General features: G+C 40.5%; 4 protein-coding genes across 5 annotated transcripts; 3 read left to right on the top strand and 1 right to left on the bottom strand.

The window, feature by feature from the left end:
- The first annotated feature begins 73 nt into the window (after window positions 1–73).
- Window positions 74–11,863, top strand: phf10 (PHD finger protein 10). Its single transcript, XM_084354596.1, has 12 exons — window positions 74–401; window positions 1,303–1,412; window positions 1,627–1,757; window positions 2,203–2,286; window positions 2,469–2,593; window positions 2,714–2,863; window positions 3,461–3,570; window positions 3,672–3,816; window positions 4,363–4,515; window positions 8,870–8,978; window positions 9,617–9,805; window positions 9,992–11,863. The coding sequence occupies exons 1-12, from the start codon at window positions 330–332 to the stop codon at window positions 10,087–10,089; spliced, it is 1,476 nt and encodes a 491-aa protein (XP_084210722.1). The 5' UTR covers window positions 74–329; the 3' UTR covers window positions 10,090–11,863.
- Window positions 11,864–13,058: 1,195 nt separating this feature from the next.
- Window positions 13,059–15,467, top strand: psmb1 (proteasome 20S subunit beta 1). Its single transcript, XM_084347886.1, has 6 exons — window positions 13,059–13,266; window positions 13,612–13,719; window positions 13,963–14,044; window positions 14,331–14,460; window positions 14,638–14,744; window positions 14,851–15,467. The coding sequence occupies exons 1-6, from the start codon at window positions 13,166–13,168 to the stop codon at window positions 15,034–15,036; spliced, it is 714 nt and encodes a 237-aa protein (XP_084204012.1). The 5' UTR covers window positions 13,059–13,165; the 3' UTR covers window positions 15,037–15,467.
- A 1,854-nt stretch (window positions 15,468–17,321) lies between these two features.
- On the bottom strand, window positions 17,322–19,195 carry psmc3 (proteasome 26S subunit, ATPase 3). Its single transcript, XM_084354444.1, has 2 exons — window positions 18,224–19,195; window positions 17,322–17,787 (listed from the first exon to the last, which is right to left on the bottom strand). The coding sequence occupies exons 1-2, from the start codon at window positions 19,166–19,168 to the stop codon at window positions 17,449–17,451; spliced, it is 1,284 nt and encodes a 427-aa protein (XP_084210570.1). The 5' UTR covers window positions 19,169–19,195; the 3' UTR covers window positions 17,322–17,448.
- Window positions 19,196–19,222: 27 nt separating this feature from the next.
- Window positions 19,223–24,851, top strand: tbp (TATA box binding protein). Of its 2 annotated transcripts, none has more exons than XM_084354456.1 (9): window positions 19,223–19,367; window positions 19,815–20,060; window positions 21,126–21,288; window positions 21,464–21,641; window positions 21,888–21,975; window positions 22,215–22,306; window positions 22,523–22,690; window positions 23,097–23,191; window positions 23,419–24,851. In XM_084354456.1, exons 2-9 carry the CDS (start codon window positions 20,010–20,012, stop codon window positions 23,496–23,498), a joined length of 915 nt encoding a protein of 304 aa, XP_084210582.1. In that variant the 5' UTR covers window positions 19,223–19,367; window positions 19,815–20,009; the 3' UTR covers window positions 23,499–24,851. The 2 variants fall into 2 exon arrangements, with proteins under 2 accessions (XP_084210582.1, XP_084210581.1); XM_084354455.1 differs by having other exon boundaries at window positions 19,227–19,334.
- The last annotated feature ends 297 nt before the right edge of the window (window positions 24,852–25,148 follow it).

Genomic DNA, 25,148 nt, shown 5'->3' with positions numbered 1-25,148 from the left:
AACGGGCCAAGTGTTGTAATGTCTGAAGACCGCCGCAGGGTGGTGCTGTCTAGCCAGTCTGTGGGAGACAGACTTGTTTCGATATCGTTCAGATTTGTCGAAAGTGTGTGATCAAGAATGTCTAAGTTATAGTTAAATTGCCAAATATTATATATAACTTTAATACCAACCACAATTAAGCTGTAGCGAGATAATAGCGCTACACTCCAGGCCAGAAGGTGGCGAGTACGTGCCTTGACGTTTACCATCTACCACAAAACCGTACACGAAGAAGAAAACGAAGAAGCGGTTGACGAGCTAACGTAGCTGCAGGTTTTATTTAGCGAGATATGGCTGCTGTGCTCCCCGTCAGACCGCCCTGCGATAGCAACCCCGCTACTCCCGGAGCACAATCTCTAAAGGTGACATTTGTATTCTAAAAAAAAACACGGACAATGATGAGCTCTGTTCCCGGAGCCCCGCACGGTTACTTGTTAAGCTAACGGCTAGTTAGCTTCCAACGGCTAGTCCATGAATGTCAACTATTAGTAGCATTAGCATCACCCTTTTGTTTTTCAATGTGTGCTGAATGTTAGTGATGGTTTGCATTTTCTGTGACGTGTTTACAAAAATGTATGAGTATTTCATGGTCGTATTTGAAATACAATTTCTGTAGTTATAAGTGGTTTGAAGGCGGGTCCGTTAAGCCTTTTTCTGTGCCTTCTCTACACCTGGCACCACTTCGCCAACTTTAGGTTACCTGTAAACTAACGCTTTTGTTTTTGTTGGACAACAACCTAATATTTAAGCCTTTACTCATACAGATAGTTCTGTATGGGGAGCAAAGTCCCCATCCCTCATTCCATCCTTAAATTGGCCTCATTACAGACAGGACCCAAAATCGTTAAAAAGCTGAATAACATTTATGTTTGGGGTTTTATCCTTCCCTCATTACATACGAAGTATAATGTACCTGCATTGTGACATACCAATTTTTGATTGAAGTCTGTTTTAGACCAGGACGCTTCAGGAAAAAGTCTAAAATTCATGCTGTTTTAAGAGATGATTCCTTAATCTATGAAGGCTTAGAGGTGATGCTGATTTGTGATTCCCGCACAATGCAAGACTGGTGCTTGTCTGGATTTATGTGGCTGTCTTTTAAACTCCTGCTGTCTAGAATATGTGTAAATGTGTGCAACTGTAAGAAATACCACTTGCCATGAATTGGTTGTGTAAGGATAAAGATGTTTTGTAGAATGAATACTGGCATTTGATTGCTTAAGTCAGAACCAATATTAATTGTGCTTTACTTTTCCGCTGTAGGAGGATGTTATAGAAGAGGTGTCCAATGATGGCAGCCAGCCTCCCAAGAGAAGGAGAATGGGTTCAGGAGACAGCTCTCGAAGCTGCGACACTTCGAGTCAAGACCTTGGGTAGGTTCTCTTGATATTTGACATGGAGCTGTAAATTGGCATCGCCAGGATTTGTTTTAAGCAGTCTTGATAACTTGAGGACTAATGTTTTTGTTGCTATCATTTCATATACATCCCATCTTTACTGTCATAGTCTCCATGCTCATAAAGAAATACCTCAGAAGACTCATCTTTTAAAGATTTTTTAATCCTCAACCACTGTTGTTCGTTTCAGCCCGACATATTTCCCAGCAGAGAACCTGACAGAGTACAAGTGGCCTCCAGATGACACAGGAGAGTACTATATGCTGCAGGAGCAGGTCAGCGAGTATCTGGGAGTCACATCTTTCAAGAGGAAGTACCCTGGTAAGACTGAAGTAAAACCTGTTCAAGGATACCTTGGTATTCTTTTTCTTAAAAAGACTATTAAATATATGCTATTTTTTTGCTTATCCAACATGACAGGCTCATTAATAATTGCAAATGATGATGTTGGTATGAAATCATTGGAAAAATATTTTATTGTACTATATAACTCAGATATATTCTATTGTAATGGGACTGCTCTGTTCATCTGCAAAGCATAAATAACAATTTGTGTTGTTATATATGCTTTGTAGATGAACAGAGCAGTCCCATTACAGCAATAATACATATATAACTTATGTCATATAGGTACCAATCCTGCAAGAGAATAGTGATAAGACACACACAGACATTGAGAAAGTTGTTTGTCACCTGTCATACTGTCGTAATGACATAAATGAAGCTGTCGCTTGACCAGTGATGTTGTTTCTCTGTCGCTCTGCAGATATGGAGAGAAGAGATCTGTCCCACAAAGAGAAGCTTTACCTGCGTGAACAGAACGTCATTACTGAGACACAGTGCACTCTGGGTAGGAACCACTCTTCAGACACCATTGTTAGAATTATTTCGCTACATTGAACAAAATCCTAACATTCAGTGCATTAGTAGTCTGGTACCTTGTTTATGTTACTTTGTAAATAGTAGTGTAGTAGAGTAGAGTGCTTGATGCAGTCAAAGTGTGCACAGAGTGTGTCTTTTGTGTGTTTCCAGGTCTGACAGCTCTGCGGAGCGATGAGGTGATAGACCTGATGATAAAGGAGTATCCCACCAAACACTCCGAGTATTCAGTGATACTGCAGGAGAGAGAGCGACAGAGAATAGCTAAAGAGTACTCTGTAAGTAAACAAATACACTCTGGTTGATGATAACTGTGGCTTTTTATATAATAGTAATGCATTTATGCACATGCATCTGTGTACATACCTCTTACAGTCTTTGTTTGTTGTCTTTCATAGCAAATGCAACAGCAGAACCCTCAGAAGGTGGAAGCCAGCAAGGTTCCAGAGTACATTAAGAAAGCAGCTAAAAAAGCTGCTGAGTTCAACAGTAACTTCAACAGGGAGCGTATGGAGGAGAGGAGAGCTTACTTTGACCTCCAGACACATGTGAGCCAAATGGGGGAAAACCGATGATTCATCCAACTCACTGATACCTCTCTTCCACCAAAACCAAACGGGTTCTATTGCTTCTTAGAAACCTTTGGAGCATCTCAACCAAAAATGAATTGTTTCAGAACCTGAAAAGTTGGTTCCCACCCCGGACAAAAAAAATAGTATGTTTCCCTGGACCAGGAAACCTTAGTTGACATGTCACATTCGTAAAGTTTGGAGAGAGAGAGGCAACAATGGAGAAGTCGAGTGAGAACTTGCTTGTTAATTGGATAAAACGAGTATCTGTAATAACAGAGCGGAAGCTTGCATGTAATCAATGCGATCAGCCATCTTGCTACTTCTGTGTATTTCCTTGGTGCATTGTGCAATGCCCTCCATTTCTTACATGTCCTGCATTACAAAGGTCCTGCTCAATAGCACCAAGGTTCAAAGAATCCTGAACAGAACCGATTCAAGGATTAGAGCTAATTTGGTGGAAAACGGGTATGTGATTCTGCAGGAATTAAGAAAAGAGCTTTATATATTATTGGCTGTGATTACAATAGAACTACAGAATGTTTGACATGCATTGTCTTTTCTGTGTTTTCTCAGATTATCCAGGTTCCTCAGGGCAGGTTTAAGGTGCTGGCTCCAGAGCTGACAAGGACGGGACCCTACCCTGTGGCTCTCATACCAGGACAGTTCCAAGACTACTACAAAAGGTACATCACACAGTTCTTCTGGATAGGCTCTCAGCCTGTTTTTATCTACTGATGTGCTCAATATTTTTAGCCCTGATAAATCATTGTGTTGTTCATGCCAGGTACTCACCCAATGAGCTGCGGTACTTGCCATTGAACACAGCTCTGTTTGAGCCTCCACTGGATCCAGAGCTCCCTGCGCTGGACTCAGAACCTGACTCGGATGACGCAGAGGAAGGCAAAGATGACAAAAAGAAGAACTCCTCTGTAAGTCATTCGGCTGTTCTCCCAGTATTTTTTTTTCTCTATTTGCACGCACCTGGCACAATGCCTGAGAATAAAACCAAAAACTTGAAAGACGATGCAGCTTGCTTAGGAAGAGGGTTTACTCTAGAGCATTTGAGAATTTCTATCTTTTGCTGTTAATTGTTGTGGGATTTTCTTCTTTTAGATCTTCTTTCTTTTTTCTTTTTTTTTTTAGGTGAATATTATTTGAACATGCCTAACCCTAACCTGCATAAAGCCACCAGGATAAAGTCAAGTTGTTAGTCGAGAAAAGACAAAGTCAAGAATTTGAAAATGTTGTGACCTGATGTCAGGGCAAGTTCAGATGCGATAGTCTAACAATAGCATAGGCAGTGATGTAAAAAAAAAAAAAAAAGAAAATCAACTCCAATCATGACACAGCTACAACTTTGCAAGCAAATGCGTGATGGATTCTAGGTCCCATGTCAGAATCATGCACTTAACTCAGATATCTGCATGGAAATACATTGTGCTTCACTCTGTCTCCCTCCTTCTGTTCCTCTACAGGACAGTTCTTCAGGCAACACCTCAGACGTGGAGAGCCAGGAGGGAGGAGGCGGACACGGCCACAAGTCCAAGGGCAAAGATAAGACATCCACACCAGGCAAAGACGGCAGCCATCGCCATTCCGCCTCCCACAAAGCCACCCCAGGGTACAAGGTAGAGGACAAAACCACCTGAACTCTTCTCCAACAACAGCAGCAGCACTTTTCTACCCCCTCCTCTTCTTTCTACTACTACCACTCCCTTACTCCATCCATCCCGCCACCCCTCCTTAGCTTTCTTCACTTTGTTCTCCGGCTTCTACAGTTTGTCAGCTGGGACAACCGGGTACACACACACACACACACACACACACACACACACACACACACACACACAGTCACACACACAGTCACACAGTGGGGGTCCTGTCTTCAGTTTTTGTTTTCATGATTGCCACGTGGCTCTTTCCCCCCCCTCTTCGTACCAGACTGTGAGCAATAAGAACATTTTAAAGGAACAGTTCACTTGTTTCTTTTTCACTGCACTTTCACCTTTTTTGGGTTTTCAGCAAAGAAAAATTTGAACTTTAAGAGTGTTTTTTCCTTTTGAATGCCTTCAATATACCTCTTGTCTGTCCTCACTTGTCAAAAAAAAAATATACTTCCAAGACAAGTAAGTGGATGTTTTGGCTGCTAGTTTTCCTTTTTCATTTTTGAAAAGAAAAGTTTTTTTTAATTCTGATATAGAAGATATAAACCACATGCAGTTTGTGGTTGCTTTTAACAAGTGGTTGATGTTAACACTAGAGAATTTTAACATTTATATCTGAAGTGTAGCAGACACTTAACCCTAACGTTTTAAGTGTGTATAGGTATAATAATATGCTTTGTTTATACACCATGTGATGTACTGTTAAAATGTTGGTAAGTATAAGACAGCTGTTTGACATGGGCTTTACCCAGGAGAACAGGACATGCTGACCCTGTTCACACTGTTGCTGAGCTGAGCTTGAAGTAGTGTGTTTGCTGTCTGTCTGGGTTTGAAGCTCCACACCAGCTTATCTTTCTTTAACGCCCAGTCATGGCACGTCTCTGGTGGTGATTTTAAGTAAACACCTTGAGTTTCATCTAATTGTTCAAGGGACTGTTAATGGGAAGATACTTTTATTTAAATTAACCATATGTTCCCTACAGCCCACTTTGCGTTTTTGGTTCATTGTCCCAATCCTCAACTTTGTAGAAGTAAAATCCCAAAACCTAAAAGTATGCTACTGGCATATTACCATTAATGATAGTTTGATGGACCTGGGTAAGTCCAGTTGAGTTCAGCTCAGCTTTGTGGTGTGGGCATGGTCCTTTCCTAGTGTCTGTTACCAGTTACGGTTACCAGTTAAAGTATGTTTAAGTTGATTTCACTTCTGACTTGATGTTTAATCATCAGAACATTTTGGTATTCTTTTGTCAGCCTACAGACATGGCATGGCATGTTGTAGCCAGAATTCACTGGGAGTCAGTAACATGATATCTCTGTACTGTACTAAAGGACCCAGAGATGTATTAGCTTTCAGGCATTTTTCTTCAAGTATGATTAATAATTTTGTAAGTCTGGTAAGTCAGCCAAAGTAAAACACCCTTACAGTTGAATTGTGCCAGTCCCCTTCTCAGAAAATCCCAGTAGATTAAAGTTGTATTGATTTTTAAAGGCTTTTATGTCTCCACAAAAGACACAACGTGTGACAGCAAAACTTGGAGTCAATGATGCTGACTGCTGGCTGATTAACGTTACTTCGCTCTGGTCTGGCTACCATGTACAGTGTTTGCAGTGGTTAATGATAATGATGACCTCATGACTGACTAGTAGTGTTGTATTTCACAAACAGCTCATGAATAAAAACTAATTGTGAACAACACAGTTGCAATTAGATTGACTAATTGCCTCTACAGAAGCATTTTGTTCATAATGTGATTACATGTTGGATTTTACATACATGTTAAATCTGCATTTCACCGTTAACGTGACATGTTCAGGCTAATGATTCAAGAAAATGACAGCTGTTGCCCAACAGCCTTTCTTTAGCTTATACATAGACAGGACATTATGGAGATAAACATATTGGATTCACTATCTTGCAGCTACATACAGTAATATGACATTAATTACATAAACATCAACTGCAGCAAGTTATTATTATTAGATAAGCCCTTGAAATTGGTCAGTGTACCTGAGACATATTTAATTCTAGGGTCAAGGTTATCACTGCGAGTTGCAAGGGGGAGTAGAGTTCAGTTTCACTAGATAGTGTTTATCTGCCTGGGCAGATGGGAGGCTGCATCAAAGGTTAATCGCTTATTTACATGACAGAAATCTCTTGACAACAGAGACGTAATCGCTGACATGTCAATGAAATTAAAACCAAGATGTTCTTTCCGTATGACCCGTTGATCTAAAATCAGTGGAGTCCATAAGCTGAAGATGAGTTTGTGGTCAGCCAGTATGAAGTTCCCACTTAAAGGAGTAATTTGTAAGATATGGCCAGAGCTCTAGTTTAAATTTTTTTTTAAAAATGAACTAACATTACAAACAGAGTGAGAAGAAATGACAGTCTGATAGTCTGCTGAACGAAATAATCTCTTAAAATGTCAAGAAATCAAATACTCTTACTCTGTTTTCCTTATTAAACAGAAATGCAACCGTACACCTTCTGATTTCAAGTTTCTCTCTTTTAGCTAAGATGAGCTTAGTTGACTTGGTATCTGATCATAAAACACACACAGTAAATAAAACTCACAAACACACTCTTGGTTTGTCTTTCCACAATCACCTCTGGTTTGGTTGTAATAAATCCTCAATTAAGTGAGTAAGATGTGAAAATATTGTGGCTCTACACACCCTCTGCTGATGTCCAACTCTCCATCTCTTCTCTCCCGCTGCTTGTCTCTCCTGTCCCCGCCTGCTGTGTCCTGTAGTTTCTGAAGTCATAGTCTTAGAGCTGCTGTAAATTACCTCTGTAAAACTACAGGGCTGCTGGTGCTAATTAGCTAACGCTAGCAATCAAAGAGCAGCAGTTGTTGGCCTCTCCATTCTGGCCATATTCTACAAATGCCAGCTTTTCTGTATGTATGCCTCTTTATCTGAATTATACTTATATGACACCATACAAAACCTCAGATTATATAAACAAACCTACCTGAAAGTGAGCACTTTGGAAAAGTTGATTTTCTTTTATGTACATAAAATACAGTATTTCTTGTGTCAGACCCACTTCAGTTAATTTAGAATAAAACATTTTAGACTAACTCATTTAGACTAGCCCGATTTAACTTCATTAATTCCTCATTTTGGATTTTCTGTTTCTGCTTAAGACACGATTTTACTTAGTGGGCCAGAATAATGTTGACATTGAAGCATTTTATATGGCCACAAGTATAGTTCACAAAAGTAATAAGGTTTATCCTCCACTAATGCTTTCAGCAAGGCAGTGAGGCCAAAGGTATGAACTGCTGAATTTTAAAGTAGCATTGGTTAAGTATATATTTGTTTGAATATTGATTATGTATGAAAATGCACACTGGGGGCTGTGTCCAGCTCCTACTTTTTCTTACTTCCCTCTTCTGCTGCTGTTTTTCTGTTAGTTTAGTTCTCTGCTTTGTTTCTTGTCTCAAATTTTCATCATTACCAAACCATGTCCTTGTGTACCTATGGCTGTTTAGTCTAACCTGCTCTCTTCCTGTCAGGGGACATTTTAATAACGGATGTCATTATCTTGGAGCAACCCCCCCCCCCCCCCCCCCCCCCCCCCCCACTAGTTAGCCCATGAATAACTAGAAAACAAAGTGATAGATATTGTGTAGATATTTTTGCTAATTTTTTCACGTTATACTACTGTGTCAATACGGATCAATACGGTTGCACAGATTTTATTAACTGTTAAAGGAGACATCTTGCTCAGTCGTCTCGTTTTAATTATGTGGCTTCATAGAGTTTTTCCTTGTGTGGCATCCTGATTTAAAAGTCCCCAAGTCTCCCAATCTTTCCACTCTGACCTCTGTTGAACACAAATGCATATTGCATAGAAAGCAACTCTTCAGCTGCCCATATCCATTTCAAATAGCTTTGAACATAGCATAGGACTTTTTCCACACAAACTTTAGAGCCACTGGCTTATCTGATGGTAAATAGCTAGCTAGCAAAGAGCAGCATTTGTTACTCTGGTGATGTGTTACCTTTTGAATTCCGGCCATATTTTTACAAATTACACCTTTTTAAAAACAGCTTGGTAACGTCTAAAGCTATCGAACTTGGTAGGACGGCAGCTTTAATGCAAGGTGATGTTGTTCCTATTCAATGTATATAAACCAGACAACATGCACTTGATGTATTGTGCCCCTAAAAGTAGAAAGGGCCTCCGTTAGGCAAGATAAAGTGCTCTTTTTGTTTTTTCTCCAGGCATTAAACATTTGTTGAACTACTATATTGTCCATGACTGCAGGATACCCGTGGTTTTTATAGCATTATTCTGCCCTTGCAGCCTAAGGTCATTCCCAATGCTATATGTGGCATTTGCCAGAAGGGTAAAGAGGCCAACAAGAAGGGCAAGCCAGAGGCCCTCATTCACTGCTCCCAATGTGATAACAGCGGTAAGTTCACTCTGTTAATTTTTAAAGAACAGTTCCCTGTTTTTAGATTGTGTGTTTTCTGATACAACTCGACACAATTTAGCCACCTATAATGCCAGGTGTATTCATTTTTGTGTGACTTATCCTCACTGGAATAGTAATTGTTAACATGAACAGTAATCATAAATCAGCTGTCCCTCTGAATCTCACTTGTTTGACAACAGATGACTGACATTATTATTTTTGACTAATCAAATCTAGCATCAGTGAGAGGAGCGTTCAGTGTCCATTGTACCAACTTCATTTCATTGTGTATCAGCAAGTGTTTATGCTGCCTTGTTTAAATGTTGTGTGAGCTGATTTTAGGACAGATGTGAGTAGATTCTAGATGTTTCTTAATGGTGATGTGATAAATGCCTCTCCCTGAGTAGTAAGCTCAGTGAGAGCTTTATGAGTTGAAGTCCTCTGAAATAACAGGAGGGTGAATTCATATGTGTGTGGATCTGAGGGCCTGTTCACATGATCTATATTTGTGTCTTTGTGTTTTTGTTTGACTCGCTTCCTTATGTGTGTCTGTCCGCATGCGTCCTGGACTTATTTCTTTGTGTGTTTGTGTGTGGCTGCATGCCTCGGGCTTTGTGTATACATGTTTGCTTTAGGCCACCCATCCTGCTTGGACATGAGCCGGGAGCTGGTGAGTGTGATCCAGACGTACCGCTGGCAGTGTATGGAGTGTAAGACCTGCACCGTGTGCCAGCAGCCCCACCATGAGGACGAGATGATGTTCTGCGACAAATGTGACCGGGGATACCACACGTTCTGCGTGGGCATGGACTCCATACCTACTGGTGAGTGGATGGAGACATACAAGCAGAATGTACGCTAGGCACAGTCACACACTTACCAGAGACTGCACCGCAAACACTACGAGAGAGAGAGAGAGAGCCACAGTCACTTACTTAATTTGTCTAGGTAGTTTTGTGTTTTTGTTTGTCTCTTTTGTAGTTATTAATTCCTTCTGTCTGTCTCCTCAGGGCTTTGGGTATGTGAGGTTTGCGACAAAGATTTCACCACACCTAAGAAGAAGGGAGGAGCCAAAACACCTAAAAAGTCCAAGTCAGCTAAAAAGTGATCAACAGCATCATGTTTCGCAATACATTTTGCAAAAATGCACAAATGTCATGTGTACAATCGTTTGCAGAAGCTGGATAATTGTTTAAATATCAGATCGTTTTGATCCAAATATGAAGTGTATCCCTCCTTCCAAATACCAACGAGCCAAACACAAGATCTTAACCTGCTTTTACTTTTTATTGACAGGTCTTTAAATACACAGGTTAACACTAGAAAACAAAGTGTAACACATTGTATGAAGCCCTTGTCTATAATGCACTATGAACATACTTCTAATACTTTATAATGCTCCTACAGCGCTGTATAATCAATGTTGTAAGCACTCATAAATGTATGTAATGCTCTATAACTAATCATAACCCATTATTACCCAGATGTCTATAATATAAACATTAGTATAATGGATTAAACTAATAGAGTAATCCATTCTTTGAACAATGTGTTAGTATTCAATCTTATTTTTACTTAAAGCAAACAATGAGCACTTAAAAGTGACTTATAGCTGGCTTGTGATGTATTACATCAGACCATAACACAGGGATTTTGCTAATTTACTTACAGTAACTTATAATCACTTTATAATGCATTATAATAGGGATTATAATGTACATTAATAGTGTTATAATAAATGATAAATGATTATAATCATTTGCAACTTTGAGAATTTTAGTACAGCACCATAATGCAAAAATAGTCAGTGACCAGCAGTTATGAAGTATTTATACTTGACCTTATAAGTCATATATGTTATTGTTACAAAGCATTAATAAATCCATGAATGCTTATAACTGTGATTACACAGCATGACAGGGGCATTATAAGTATGTTCATAACGCGTTACAATGCATTATACACATGGATTACATAGAAAAATATTTACCCAAACAAACGTATTTAACTTTTCTGTGAAAGCTGATTATACCTCAAAATGTATGTTCTCAAATCAATCTCTGTCAGGCATTAATTTTAGCCTTTCTGTCGGGTAATTTTCGAGATTTGCTGAACTCCAGATATTAAAGATAAGTAATGGTACCAGCTAAACTGCAAATCAAATCCATCCAAATGTACTGTACTAAATCCTGTGATCTGCTAACCACTAACAGTATCTGTGTTTTCCTTCCTCATAAAACGATGAGTCTTGGTACTGTCTCGTAACATTCCTGCTGTGGTTAGCTGTTTGCTAAGTGTTTCAGTTGAACTAATGGTGCTTTTGATCCCGAACTACTGGAACACTCAATGTTAACAAGAGCTCACTGATGTAATTCAATTTCAACATTTTTGTATGTTTTTGTATCTTATAATCTACAGTTTGTGTTTTTAGCTAACGTTTATTTAATGTGGCAGGCCAGTAAAGATCAATCTTATTTAAACAAAGACTTGTGAGAAATAACAACATGGTGCTTGTGATCCTGTGTAATGAAATGTAATAGACGCTGGCCGTGGTAGACTTCATGGCTGCAGCAGTTTTCAGGAATTTATCTGTTAGTCTTAACTAAAGAAACAAAGTTTCTGACTTTACATGTATTGATTTTGTTGTCAACCCTCCACTATTAATTTTTATACCACTCACTGTAATTATAATAAAGTGAAACATCCATCAGCTTTGATAAGACAACTGATTTTTTTGCGATCAGCTTGAAAAAAGTTTTTTGTTGTATTTTGTTTTGTACTTCAGTAAGCCGGGTGTTTAAGGAATGTCTGTTGCTGATAATGTCGGAGTCACTGAATTGAGAAATTGTCTGTTTTTTCAATAAAAGCTACTTTAAAAAGTCTGAGCCCTTTCCTATTTTGCACCATTTGAAATGTAATTGAATCCCAGTTTTCATATTAAAGGGAAAAATGATCTTTAATACTCTGAAGAGGTGGATGCAGACTGCCTGTCCATCATTTTTATTCATACATTTAATTTATTAAACAACAGTTTCATATACCGGGACAACCGCCACCATTGCAACAATGGCTGCTTTCTGCCACCTAGTGGCGATTTTAGCATCATTAAAGGACAAGTTCACCCTTAAATGAAAATGTAATCATTATCTACTCATCCTCATGCTGATCAAAAGTCGGGTGAAGTTTCATAATCCACAAAACATTTCTGGAGCTTCACAGCGAAACAGCGTGGCAGCATTCTCCTAAACACCTGAAGAAGATGGGGACTCTTTAAACCATAAAAAGTTTAAACAACTCTATACAGCTTGTCCGGTGTACTTACAAGTCTCCAGAAGGCCTGAGATCCCAAATTGATTTGAAAAGTTGTTATTGACACCTTTGATCACATCTATCTTCATTGGTTTGGAGTCACTGGGTCACATGACATGGAAGCTATTGAAAGAAAAGCCATTGTCTTATAAACATATTTTTACCAAATGAATACATAACACATTAGCAATCAAAATAACTGTGCTGCATGAAATCAGTTTAGTATTTTTTTAAAACACTATTTTCACTAATATCAAGTCAGCACTAAGAAACGTTGTTTTTTGTGTAAATCAAACAAACAATAGGGTCATTTAAAGGTGTAAATAATGTGGTTTCAAATCAATTTAGGATCTCGGGGCTTCAAGAGACTTTGGTGGAATGCTGCAACACTGTTCAGTTACAGAAATGTGTTATGGACCATAAAGTGAACTTTTCCTTGAGGTTTTGATGTATTCGGTTGTTATTATTTAATTAATATTACAGACAAATTGTCATCACGGTTCAGTGGATCTATTTGGTCTAACATTGTGCAGTCCAGCAATCCGCAAATCTGAAGTATGCATTTATCTGGTATCGGCTTTTGATATATCTTATATTGTTCTTTTTTGACATAAATAGTTCAGAAATAATGATTCTGACTTGTGACTTCAGTAAACAATCCAATTCTGATCAGGATATCTTCACAACAGAGGGATCAGCTCTCTCCCACTCTGCTGGCTCCTGCTCTGCATCAAACCGCCTGTGGGGGCGCTCTCACGCAGCGCACAGCTGAACGCACGGGTGTTATGACCCCAAAAGAAGAAGGCTGCCATATTGCAGTGATACAGCGAGTTTACCGGAGGAGATCTTGAACCCCGTTAGCTTTCTGTGGTAAAATGCTTTCTTCACACGCCTTTGCAGACCCTGGGAAGATGAAGGACTATCATTATTCTGGTCCAGTAGAGCACCGGTTCTCACCCTACGCTTTCAACGGAGGGTGAGTGTGATTTTGTTAACGGCTGGCCAGTTAGCCTGCTAGCTAACAAGCTAACCAGATTAGCAAACGATATGCTAACTGACACTAAACAAAGATGAAGTTAATGAAAAGTGTGTGAACAGTGCAAAGTTTATTTGTTGAGGGCACACAGCAGCCTCTCTTTATCTCAGTGTGTTAATTAAGCAAGCGTTATAGGCCACAATTTTAAATGGGAAAGATTAGTTAACACCACAGTTTCAGTTTCAGTAGCTTAGCTTCCGTCAGCAAGTGTCTGGGGCAACCGTACATTTCCCTCTATGTTGAGGTGCTTTGTGTGATAAATGAACTATGCTGTGTTTTTTCCAGAACCGTACTAGCGGTTGCCGGGGAAGACTTCGCCATTGTAGCCTCAGATACCAGGCTGAGTGAAGGCTACTCAATCCACAGCCGGGACTCCCCAAAATGCTACAAGCTGTAAGTGTGCACAGTCACTTTCTGGACTGAGGAAGAAGGGCAGATTGACAGTATTAAGACATCTTATCAACTCTTTTAAATCTAACTAACTGGTACATATATCTGCTCCTTTCATAGTTATGTGTACATTCATGTAATGCCATTTTAAGTCACATTTTTGTCTTTGTCACATTAATCCATGCAAAGTGAAGAATACGCTGCTCTGTCTGTCACTGATATCTGTGCTTCTCCTCTTCCTTACAGGACAGACACAACCGTCATTGGCTGCAGCGGTTTCCATGGTGACTGCCTGACTCTGACTAAAATCATTGATGCTAGACTAAAGGTGGGCTGGTGTAAGGTTTTTTTGGTTTCACTCTCTTATTAGTCTCATCCTTAAAAGGATCTAACTCTGCTGACCGTGCTAACTGTCCTGCCACGGCTTGCACACCAGCGAGTCTGTTGATCATTGTGGTGTCCAAGACAGAGCTGACATGGCTGCTATTCTCGTGTGTCTTGTTGTCTTAGATGATGACATTTGTATTTTTGCAATCCGTCTGTTTACCTCTCTTTAATGTTCACTGATTTTCAGGTTACTTAATTGCTAATAAACTTTCCTTCCCCTCTCTCAGATGTACAAACACTCAAACAATAAGATGATGACCAGTGGAGCCATCGCAGCCATGTTGTCCACCATCCTGTACGGCAGAAGGTTTTTCCCCTACTACGTTTACAACATCATCGGAGGACTGGATGAAGAGGGTAAGCACTTTGTTGAATGCACTGGATAGTGTGAGTAAATAACAAGCGGCATATTTAAGCTGTAGCTATTTGTGTCACACACAGGTTTATTTTTGTTATGTCGAAGCTGCTACAAAGTTTTGACTGCGTTTTTGTAATAGCTGTTTTTATTTGTAACCTTTCATGGTGGTGATGCAGGCAAAGGAGCAGTGTACAGTTTTGACCCAGTGGGCTCCTACCAGAGAGACACATACAAGGCCGGTGGATCAGCAAGTGCCATGCTACAACCACTGCTAGACAACCAGGTAAATATCGAACACCGCATACTGATTAGCTTTCTGCCATGATCCAACTTTTGTCTGTTTCTTTACGGAGGACAAGGTGCACTCATGTATGTCTTTCCTTCCACAGATTGGTTTCAAGAACATGGAGGGTGTGCAGCATGTTCCTCTGACTCAGGACAAGGCGGTTCAGCTGGTGAAAGACGTCTTCATCTCGGCTGCAGAGAGAGATGTCTACACTGGAGATGCCCTTCGGGTCTGTGTCATCACCAAGGAAGGCATCAATGAGCAGACCATACCACTGAGAAAGGACTGAGGAAGGAAATGTTCCCCTTTTTCTGCTTTCCTCTTTGGTCTCTTCTTTCCATATTCACCCTGTTGGTTTGGCCTCATAATATGAAGTTTCTTAAAATAGGAGTGTTGATCCAGAAGTTGCTGCTAGTGGCTTCCTAAGTCGGGCTTTAACTGTGGAGCACATTTCCCCCCTTTTTTTTCTCTTTTTATATCAGTTCAAATTAATTTCAAATTGATGCTATTCTCTTGCTTCCTACACTTATTCCCTTCAACTTTAGCCATTATTACATCTATGTTCTTGTGGGTTGGCAACCTCGCTCTAGATCAGCACTCCTGTTCTGAGAATTAATTCTTCACTCACCCTTGCCCAGACTCTGTTTGGTTTTTTGACTATGCTTTACAAGGATATGTACTCTGTTATTTTTACATTCTTAATAAATGTAAAGAACTGAAGTGTGCTCCTTTTTGTTAATTGCATTTGCTCACACTTGGACACTCCACCTCATGCATTTTACACTTGCGCAGTGTGCTAGTGTGCAAAACAATAGTAAAAATAGTAAAATAGTTCAACAGCAGTAAAAAGGAAAATGAGGGTGGCCTTATGTTGCCATCACCAGTACTGGTGCAGTAAATTAAATGCAGTCCATAGGTGCTAAATTAAATACTTTGTTTATTGAATAGGGTTGGGGAAGTTACTTTTAAAGCATAGCCACTGATTACTTCACACTGGAAGAAGTTGAACTACAGCAAAGGGAGAGATCTAGTTTGGTTAACAACTTAACTACTTAGAAAAAGAAGTTCAAACTACTTTGGTAAAAAAAAATGAAGTTATGTGGTACAAAATCATAAAAAGCTACAATATAAAAAAGTTACGTGCCATCAAAAAAAATGCCACTCAATTGAGTTTACTGCAAAATATGCCCACTTGCCCAAATGTTATACATCAACCAACAAAATAAAACGCACTATTCATGGGAAAATACAAGATATGTGAGTTTTGGCTTTGTACACAATATCTATCAGGCAGACATCTACCTTTTCCTCAGGTGCGGGTATTGCATCACGTAGATTTCTCAGTTAGCCAAGTTGCATCTAAAAAATCTCGCTCATGAAAACACTGCAACAGAGAGTCGTCTTTCAGTGTATCGTCCTCTGAACACCACAGGATGGTGCCACACAAGCTGAGGAGTCGCCTACTGTGGACTGCCTTGAGTCAATCTAACTTTGGCATATATTGTAGCTGTAGCATTATTCAAGGTGGGCTAGAAACAGTAATGATATAACAATGGTGCTGGTGCTTACACCTCACTCAATTTTCTTCACAACATTATCTATGTGCTGAGAATGTGAGAGATAGCAATTCAAAGTCATATTTGTCTCTGTGTCAGCCCTGTGATGTATTGGTGACCTGTCCAGGGTGCACCCCGACTTTCGCCCAATGTCAGTGGGGATCTGCTGAAAGGATAAGCAGTTATTGATGATGGATTGCTTTTGTAAGTCAAAGGACTACAACTATCCTTTGATGCTATTTGTTATAAGAAAAGTCTTTAACTCAGAGGAAACAGTTACAATAACCCACTTTTATTGGGGATATCTGTATTGTTTTAAGTAGAGCTGCAACTAATGATTCTTTCATTATCAATTCATACTTCAATAATGTTCATGGTTAATTGATCAACCGCCCAAAGTAACTTCTTCAAATTGCTTTCTTTGTCCAACCAACAATCCAAAACCTAAAGAATCTTCATTTACAATCACATTTCACAGAGAAAATCAGCAAATCCTGACATTTAAAAAAAGCCGGAACCAGCAAAGTGTGATAGTCTTTCATTGAAAAGTGACTGAAATGATTAAATCTAATATCAAAATGGTCGGTGATTCATTTTCTTTCAATTGTTTAATTGACAAATAATCAACAGCTCCAGTTTTAAGACTCACAAGAAAAATGTGATCTATTCTTTAATTTAATGGTTTGTTTATCAGCCCACTGGCAGTAGCTAGGAAGCTGTACAGTACAATCTAAATGTACTTTAACTACCCAGAATCCAGTCAGAGCAATCAAACAAACTAGGCTGCAACTGTTGACACCAGGAATAATTAACTACGGGATTTGTTTGGTTAACAACTTCACTTAAAATATGTTTTCCAACTAAGCTACTTGTAAATATATGTTTCGATATCAGAGTTGTTTTTTTTTAAAGTGATAGAATCCGCAGAAGCTGTTAAATTATTATGCACCACCTGAAACCAGGAAAACATTTAGTGTACTCTACCCTCCGGGTTTATGAGGAGGAAACACAACAACACTTAGTTTTGAGATTATATTTCTTTTTATTAACCCAAAGTAATCAGCAACTGTTACAAGTGTTTACTCAACATCTGTTTTAATAATCAAAGACCCTCTCACACACAAATACAGACACGGGCAGTGTCCTCAGGCATAGTACTGAAGGTTGGCCTTCTTCTTGGCTTGGACCTCCAGGATTCCCTCCATGTAATCTTCATGGTTCAGCTCAGTGGCCCCGCGGCGCAGTGCGATCATACCGGCCTCCACGCACACAGCTTTGCACTGGGCTCCGTTGAAGTCGTCGGTGCAGCGAGCCAGCTCCTCGTAGTTGACATCAGGACTGACGTTCATCTTGCGGGAGTGAATCTGCATGATGCGAGCTCTGGCCTCTTCGTTGGGCATGGGGAACTCGATCTTTCTGTCCAGACGGCCTGAACGGAGCAGCGCAGGGTCCAGGATGTCCACTCTGTTGGTGGCAGCAATCACCTGAAAAAAATGAAATGAATGTAGTTATACTGCAATCATCATATTGAAAAACAGTGAGTTAAAGGTAGGAAAGTTGGTGCTTAACTCCTTTAACATCCAGAACAAATTTCTGTTATGTAATCTTAACTTATTAACAAGGGTTATTTTAGGTTTATATATACACCCATTACACTTTTGGACATTAGTTTGTGCTGTTCTGTTTATGAAAAAAACAACAACTGTTGAGCTCTCTCTTTTTCTAAAAAAAAAGAAAGATTGTTATTTTTTTTATAATAGAACAGGGATGATATAATGTATAATGAGATTTCATATCTTGTGGGTTTTTAATACCCCAACCTTCACACAACTTTTAAGTAGTCTTTCACCCGTTGTCTTAATTTACACTGCAGAGCAATGACTGAGTACATGGAAGGTGTTTTGGTGTCAGTATCTTTACCTTGACCTGCATGTTGGGCTGAAATCCGTCCAGCTGGTTGAGCAGCTCCAGCATGGTCCTCTGCACCTCTCTGTCTCCTGCCTTTTCGCTGTCAAATCGCTTGGTTCCAATGGCATCCAGCTCATCGATGAAGATGATGGATGGGGCTTTCTCTTTGGCCAGGGCGAAGGCGTCTCTCACCAGCTTGGCTCCATCACCGATGAACATCTGGACCAGCTGTGGACCTGCCAGCTTCAGGAAGGTGGCCTTGGTCTGAGCAGCGCAGGCCCTGGCCAGGAGGGTCTTCCCTGTGCCAGGTGGTCCGTACATCAGGACCCCCTTGGGTGGCTGGATGCCCAGGTTCTCAAACTTCTCCTTGTGGTTCATGGGCAGCACGATGGCCTCCACCAGCTCCTGGATCTGCTTGTCAAGCCCGCCTATGTCGCTGTACTGCTCTGTGGGGCGCTCGTCCACCTCCATGGCCTTGACTCTGGAGTCGTACTCGGTGGGTAAGGTCTCCAGGATCAGGTATGAGTCCTTGTTGACACCCACCAGGTCTCCGGGCTTCAGCTTCTCGGCGTCCACCAGCCCGATAACGGGCAGGAAGTAGGTCTGTCGAGTGGACGTCTTAATGACTGCGCACTTTCCTTTTCTCTGGGAGTCCAGGTCCACGTTAGCCCCGTCCTCCTCCTGGTCGTTGGGGTCCACATCCAGCAGCTCGATCACGTTAGACACCAGGTACGGCAGCGTTTTGTTCACCTTTATCTTCTCCGTGTTTTCTTTGATTTTATCCTTCATAGCCTGCAGCTCGTGAGTCACCCTCAGCACTTCGCTCTTCATAATCTTTATCTCACTGTCGAGGAGACGAGTTCGCTGAACTATCTCCTCTGTGGACATTTTTAACACTTCTTCGCCGATGCCATCCTCCACTTCGTCCCAAACTGATTTGTCACTCAGCGACGCCATCTTTGCTCTGTCTGCGCGTGAACTGTGACACGGCGGAAGTTAAAGTTCGACTTCCGGAAGTAGCTGACGACGCTCATGAGCGCCGAAGCACAAGACCGGGGATGAGACGGGACCTAAGGCTCAGTTATTCAGTTCGTGTGCTGATTTGGACTGTGCGAGTGTGAATGTAAGACCCCAGACAGTTTAGTACGGTGCACTGGTAAATGTTTAAGTTGTTTGCAACTCATTTTAGCACACTAAGTCATCGCGTGTGACATCATGTTACGACTTCATGTTGGCTAGCATAGTGTTGCTAGCATTAGCTCTGTGGCTAACTTCAGCTAGCCAGTCTGTTGATATGTCTCATTTTGGAGTCTGTCGAGGCATCCTGCTGGAAGATTACTTGGGCGTCGATGAATTTGTCACCCGTATCTTGCACTAAACTTGTTATTGGACATGTAAGGCATGGGGACCGAATGAACGAACAAGCTAAAGTAAGGTTAATTCACGTTAAAGCTAAATGCGGTTAATGTGTTGGCGCCACAGTTGCAGCTGCAGTAATTCGGCTTCATGTCATTTGCAAGTCCAACACTCAGCTGTGATGATGACAAGTTACGAGTAATAAAATGTTTGTCTGAGTAAACCTTGGTTTTGCACGTCTTTTCAGGTAGGACATACCTGCCAGAGAGAAGAATCAAGAAAGGGGGTGTTTCTGCGAAGTCCAGTCCTCCGTGGTTGTTGGTGTTTCTCTGCATTATTGACCCTAGACGGACATCTTTGAGGCACCTGCTGTGTAAAGATATCCAGCCTGTGTTACTTCCTGCTCTTGCGTGGCAGTAAGCTAACGTGAGGAGCTAACGAGATGGACCAAAACAACAGTATACCTGCCTTCCAGGGACTGGCCTCCCCTCAGGTAACTAAGATTTCAACTATTTTATGGCTAAGATGTTTTATTTAAAAAGTATTTTCCCTTGTCAACAGCACAAGATCCCAAACGTGCCCTCAACACAGTCAGATATACCACATCATACTTTTATCTCACCGTAGCTGCCTGGCATACCCACACATGTCGAGGTTTCAATGCACCGGCTTGATCGTGATTCACTTGAGCTCCCATCCTGCAGCTTCAGCATTGTGGCTGCTTGTTTGTCATTATATTAATTGACAACATTAACAGCCAGTAGTGGAGGAAGTTTGACACTCCTATAGCCCAGTGAAGTGGGTTTAAGGAGTCACTGGAGACCCAGCAGTTGTGCCATATAATGCTACATTCAGGATCATTATTAAAGTCCCTTTACACACAATGCCACAGTAGCACTGTGAAAAACATTATTTACAATGGCTCGTGCCGTGCCTTCGTTAAGCAAAGCGGCATGCACAGCCAAGTTCTGCGGTGTAATTCACAACAAGAAAATGATCAATTGCCGTATTCAAAATGAGCATAACAATGTTTAAGGTTGTGATGTCTCACGTTTCCTTTAGCTCGTGCAAAGGAATGCAGGAACACTAACAGGCTCACACATGCGTGCACAGCACATGTGCGAAATGTAAATAAAATCCACTGACAAATGAGTCCATAGAAAATATGTTTCTAGGCTAATATTTGTTCAAAGGCAACTGTCTACATACAGGCTTGTTTGTTAAGAAAAAATTATAGTCAACTTTTTTTTTTCTTTTAATCAAACCTACTGAATGTCAGATTCACTGGTGCACTAAGGAAAATGTTTCGTCACACTCAACGGTTTTTGGGTGCATGTGTAACCAATACCTTTGCACCCTGGAGCCCGGCAGTAGCTTTGCAGAATTGTGAACCTTCAAAATCAACCACTAGCCCAGTGGTGTTTTTAGATTTGAATTTATGTAAAGTTGTGAGGCAGAGAGGAAATCATTTTGACAATGTTGCATTATCATTTGTCAATTTCATTTGCTCCTAATATGACTTTTCTGCTTGATCCCAACTTAATTTGTCCTTGTGCAGGGTGCCATGACCCCAGGCATGCCAATCTTCAGTCCCATGATGCCGTATGGCTCAGGCCTGACACCCCAGCCTGTCCAGAACACCAACAGTTTGTCTATACTGGAGGAACAGCAACGGCAACAACAGGCGGCACAGGCACAGGCAGCACAGCAGGCAAACACAGGTACAGCACACATTTCTTTTATCTTCCTCTCTGTCCTTTCTCAGCATTATGAGGTGAGATCATAATCCCATCTCCCCAGAACCGGTGTCTTCCCTATTTATTCAGAGAAAATAAACTTAATATTATCATCCATGTCTGAACAATAGTGGAATTTTATCATCGTTTTGTTCTGCAGGCCTTCCTGGAACGTCAGGGCAGACCCCTCAGCTTTTCCATTCCCAGGCGGTAGCAGGCCCAACTACCACAGCACTGCCAGGGAATACCCCACTCTACAACACCCCACTGACGCCCATGACCCCTATCACGCCGGCCACACCAGCCTCAGAGAGCTCTGGAATAGTACCACAACTACAGTAGGTTTCATATCCAGTTGGAAGATGATCAAAGTTTCAGTTTATACAACATTTAGTCGTCTCTGTTGGAAATTGTTTAGCTAATACAGACACACACACACACACACACACACACACACACACACACAGAGTAAATCCTACACTTTGGTCCTTAAACTAGATTTTGAACTACTGTCTGAATAGTTTTCCTGAATGTTTCTTGCTCAGTTCTTTTCTTTTTGCTTCTCTTCTTTTCCTTACTATTAGAAACATAGTATCTACTGTTAATCTGGGCTGTAAACTGGACTTGAAGACCATCGCACTGAGAGCCAGGAATGCAGAATATAACCCAAAGGTGAGACTGCCCCACATTATTGTGATCTGCTCTTTGTTGCTCTACAGCTCATGTGATGTAATTTTGGTTGTGGGGCTTTCAGAAAAATTCTGGTTCATTTCAACCTCAAGCATTTTCCACAATGCCGCTGTTGCGACTCTATGGGTTGTGCTAACTTTACACTCGTCCGTCTCCATTGTGGAGATTCGGGGAAGCGCTGTTGGCTGTCATAATATTTCTGTTCTTTCCATTTCTTGTAGCGTTTTGCTGCGGTCATCATGAGAATACGAGAACCCAGGACTACTGCTCTTATCTTCAGCTCTGGGAAGATGGTCTGCACTGGAGCCAAGAGGTCAGAATATAGTTTTATTGACCTTTCATATGCTGAAGTTCAGCAAATGAAGCCAGATTTTCAGAGTAGTGTTGTTGTAGTAGGGATGCAGTTTTATGCCCTGACTTTCAATAAAATGTTCTCAGCTTTCATGTCTCTTATCTCATCTCCTTCGCGCTCCTCATATTTCTTCTGCTTTTCTGTAATCTGCCTCTCATTGACTTTCCTTCTTTCTAGTGAGGAGCAGTCGAGGTTAGCTGCCAGAAAATACGCTCGTGTGGTGCAGAAGCTCGGTTTTCCTGCTAAGTTTCTGGACTTCAAGATTCAGAACATGGTGGGAAGCTGCGATGTGAAGTTCCCCATTCGGCTGGAGGGATTAGTCCTCACACATCAACAGTTTAGCAGGTAACTTGTGTTTGTTCATGACTCGTTTCTACGAGTTACAAAAAAAATTGTGTAGGAATTTTGATGTGTTATAGGGGTCTTTTTGTGTATGCTGTTAATTATAGTTCTTAGAAAGAACAGGTCAGGTCAGGTCAAGAAAATGGCAATCAGTACATTTCTGTTAAAACTGTGAGCCAGTCAAAAGCTGAGGCTGCCTGTAGTCTTAATTGGTTCTAATTAAGTGCTGTAATCAAACTATGGATCTGCTTATCCTCAGCAAATCATATACACTAAAATATAAATTATTTCCAACTATTTTTCTATTGCACAAATAACTCTAGCATTTAGGTTGCAGGGGGCTTGACTTATTTTAATGTTTGAACTAATACTTCAGATGTCTAATAAAATGCGGTTTGTCTGTTAACAGCTATGAACCTGAGCTGTTTCCAGGATTGATTTACCGAATGATCAAACCCAGAATTGTCCTGCTCATCTTTGTTTCTGGGAAAGTTGTGCTCACAGGTAAAACCCGCTCTTCTCTTCACTCTTTGTTACTCTGTGTCCTAATCACAACCATATAGGAGAAGAAGTGGATGTTGGTTAGTTTGATTGAGCTTCTCATGGTTTAAAATTTCTTGTTACTTATCGACCATGCTGAGATTGATTTGAAATGTATCCAATTTTATTGTTATGTGCTTTTTCCAGTGTAACTCATTGTAGTTAATGATAACTGTGTTTTGTTTTTTAAGGCGCCAAGGTGAGAGCAGAGATCTACGAAGCATTTGAAAACATCTACCCCATCCTGAAAGGCTTCCGCAAGACAACGTAGAGCCTGCAGCTCCTCCTTTTATGATCGCCTCGACCCGATCTCTTTTTACTGTTTTTTTTTTTAAAATCACATGAAGTGTCATCTATATGTTGACCTCTACAAGTGGACTGTTATAAGGGCTTTTGTGCAGGGATGGAAATTGTCTTTCTTTCTCCCTCTCTTCAGTGTTCCAGTTTTTTTTTTTTTTTTTTAGAAGAATAGGATTTTAACAGTTTTTTGTTGCAGCGTTCTGTGAAGGTATATTTTACACCTAGACATCTCCATTTGTTGGGAATATCTCTGTTTTTGCCCAGTTTTTTTTTTCCTGTTGACACATCCCTGAACGTCCCTTTTGTACATAAGACTGTAAAGAAATGTAAAATATCGTGGATTAGAAAAGAAGCAGTCTGACTCAGGCTGTTTCAATGTTTTTATTTTAAACTGTTTTAAATATTTTTGTACATTGCATTTTTATTAATCATCTGCTCGGTCCCCAAGTTGTATCAAGACTTGTTCAATTTGTCAGCCCCACATTCCTGTTGACAGTATTTGAAAGACTGTTTATGCCAGACCAAATCGGTCTGCTTTTGAGTGTTTTTATCTTTTACATTCAGATTTACTGGATCTTGGTTCACTTTAGCCCTAATTTCATAAATGCTGGTTGTGGATTTCCAAGCTTTTGACATGAGATGGATGTATTATAGTTCAGTCTGTTAAGCAGTAATTGAAGTTGGATCCTCTTAAATTTTTAATTGACCGTTAAACTAAATTGATCCAAGTCCTGCTGCTGAAGTTGTCATCTGGTTGTTGGTTAGTTATTCAAAGTTTGTGTCACTTGGTTTGGGTTCCTGATACACTTGCTTACTGCACGTACTTATAATTGAAGGACCACAATGTGAAGAAAAGACAGTATTGGTCTTTTCTATTGCGCATCCTAAAGTCACATCCACTAGCACTAAAAGACATCATGATTGTAGATAAACTCTGCATCATGTTGCCATGTTTGTTATGTTTTAAAGTTTTACTATCAACTTTTAGGCCATTTAAAACTATATTTAAACGTTTTCTTTTGAAGAATTATTTTTGAGTGTAGGGACATTGTCCTGTCCTGGGTTAGGGTTACGGTTTGCTCGGCCACACCAAAAACAAGTTTAAATTTTGGGCACTTCTTGGTGTGCGTGTGTGTCACAGGTAACTTTCATCTGTGTTTGTCTGCCAGCTGAGTGACAGGAACTGATCTGAAGGACTGAGTACTTTTCTCTGTGAATCTGAGCTCAGCAGAAGGCGACCAGGAAGCCCTGCCGCGCCGAAATGCAATTCTTCTGAAATTGTTCATGTGCTGCAATGTGCATTAATAAAAATGTACATACCGGCTCTCTTGTTAAAGCTGTTTCTTTGACTACAATAACATTTTGTTGTCCAGTGAACACAGTGTGAGGTCTTTGTTATCATAAGAAGTGTGTGCACAATGTTTGTTTGTTGACAAAGCAAGAGTTTAAAAAGGACCTGAAAGTGAAAAATGCCCTCATCTGCTTCACTTTTGAGTAAGTGAAGCAGAAGTAGAGTCCCACCACTGTGTTAACTGACATAGTGGATGCACAATATAGATTTAAGAAAGGCCAAAGACAGTTTTATGATTCTATGATCTCATTCACTGTAAATATATTAACC

Source organism: Pagrus pagrus, assembly GCF_965226575.1.
Source record: "Pagrus pagrus genome assembly, chromosome: 1".
In the NCBI taxonomy this organism is placed as follows: domain Eukaryota; kingdom Metazoa; phylum Chordata; class Actinopteri; order Spariformes; family Sparidae; genus Pagrus; species Pagrus pagrus.
Note: the sequence above shows the minus strand (reverse complement) of the source record. Positions and strands in the feature narration are given on the sequence as shown.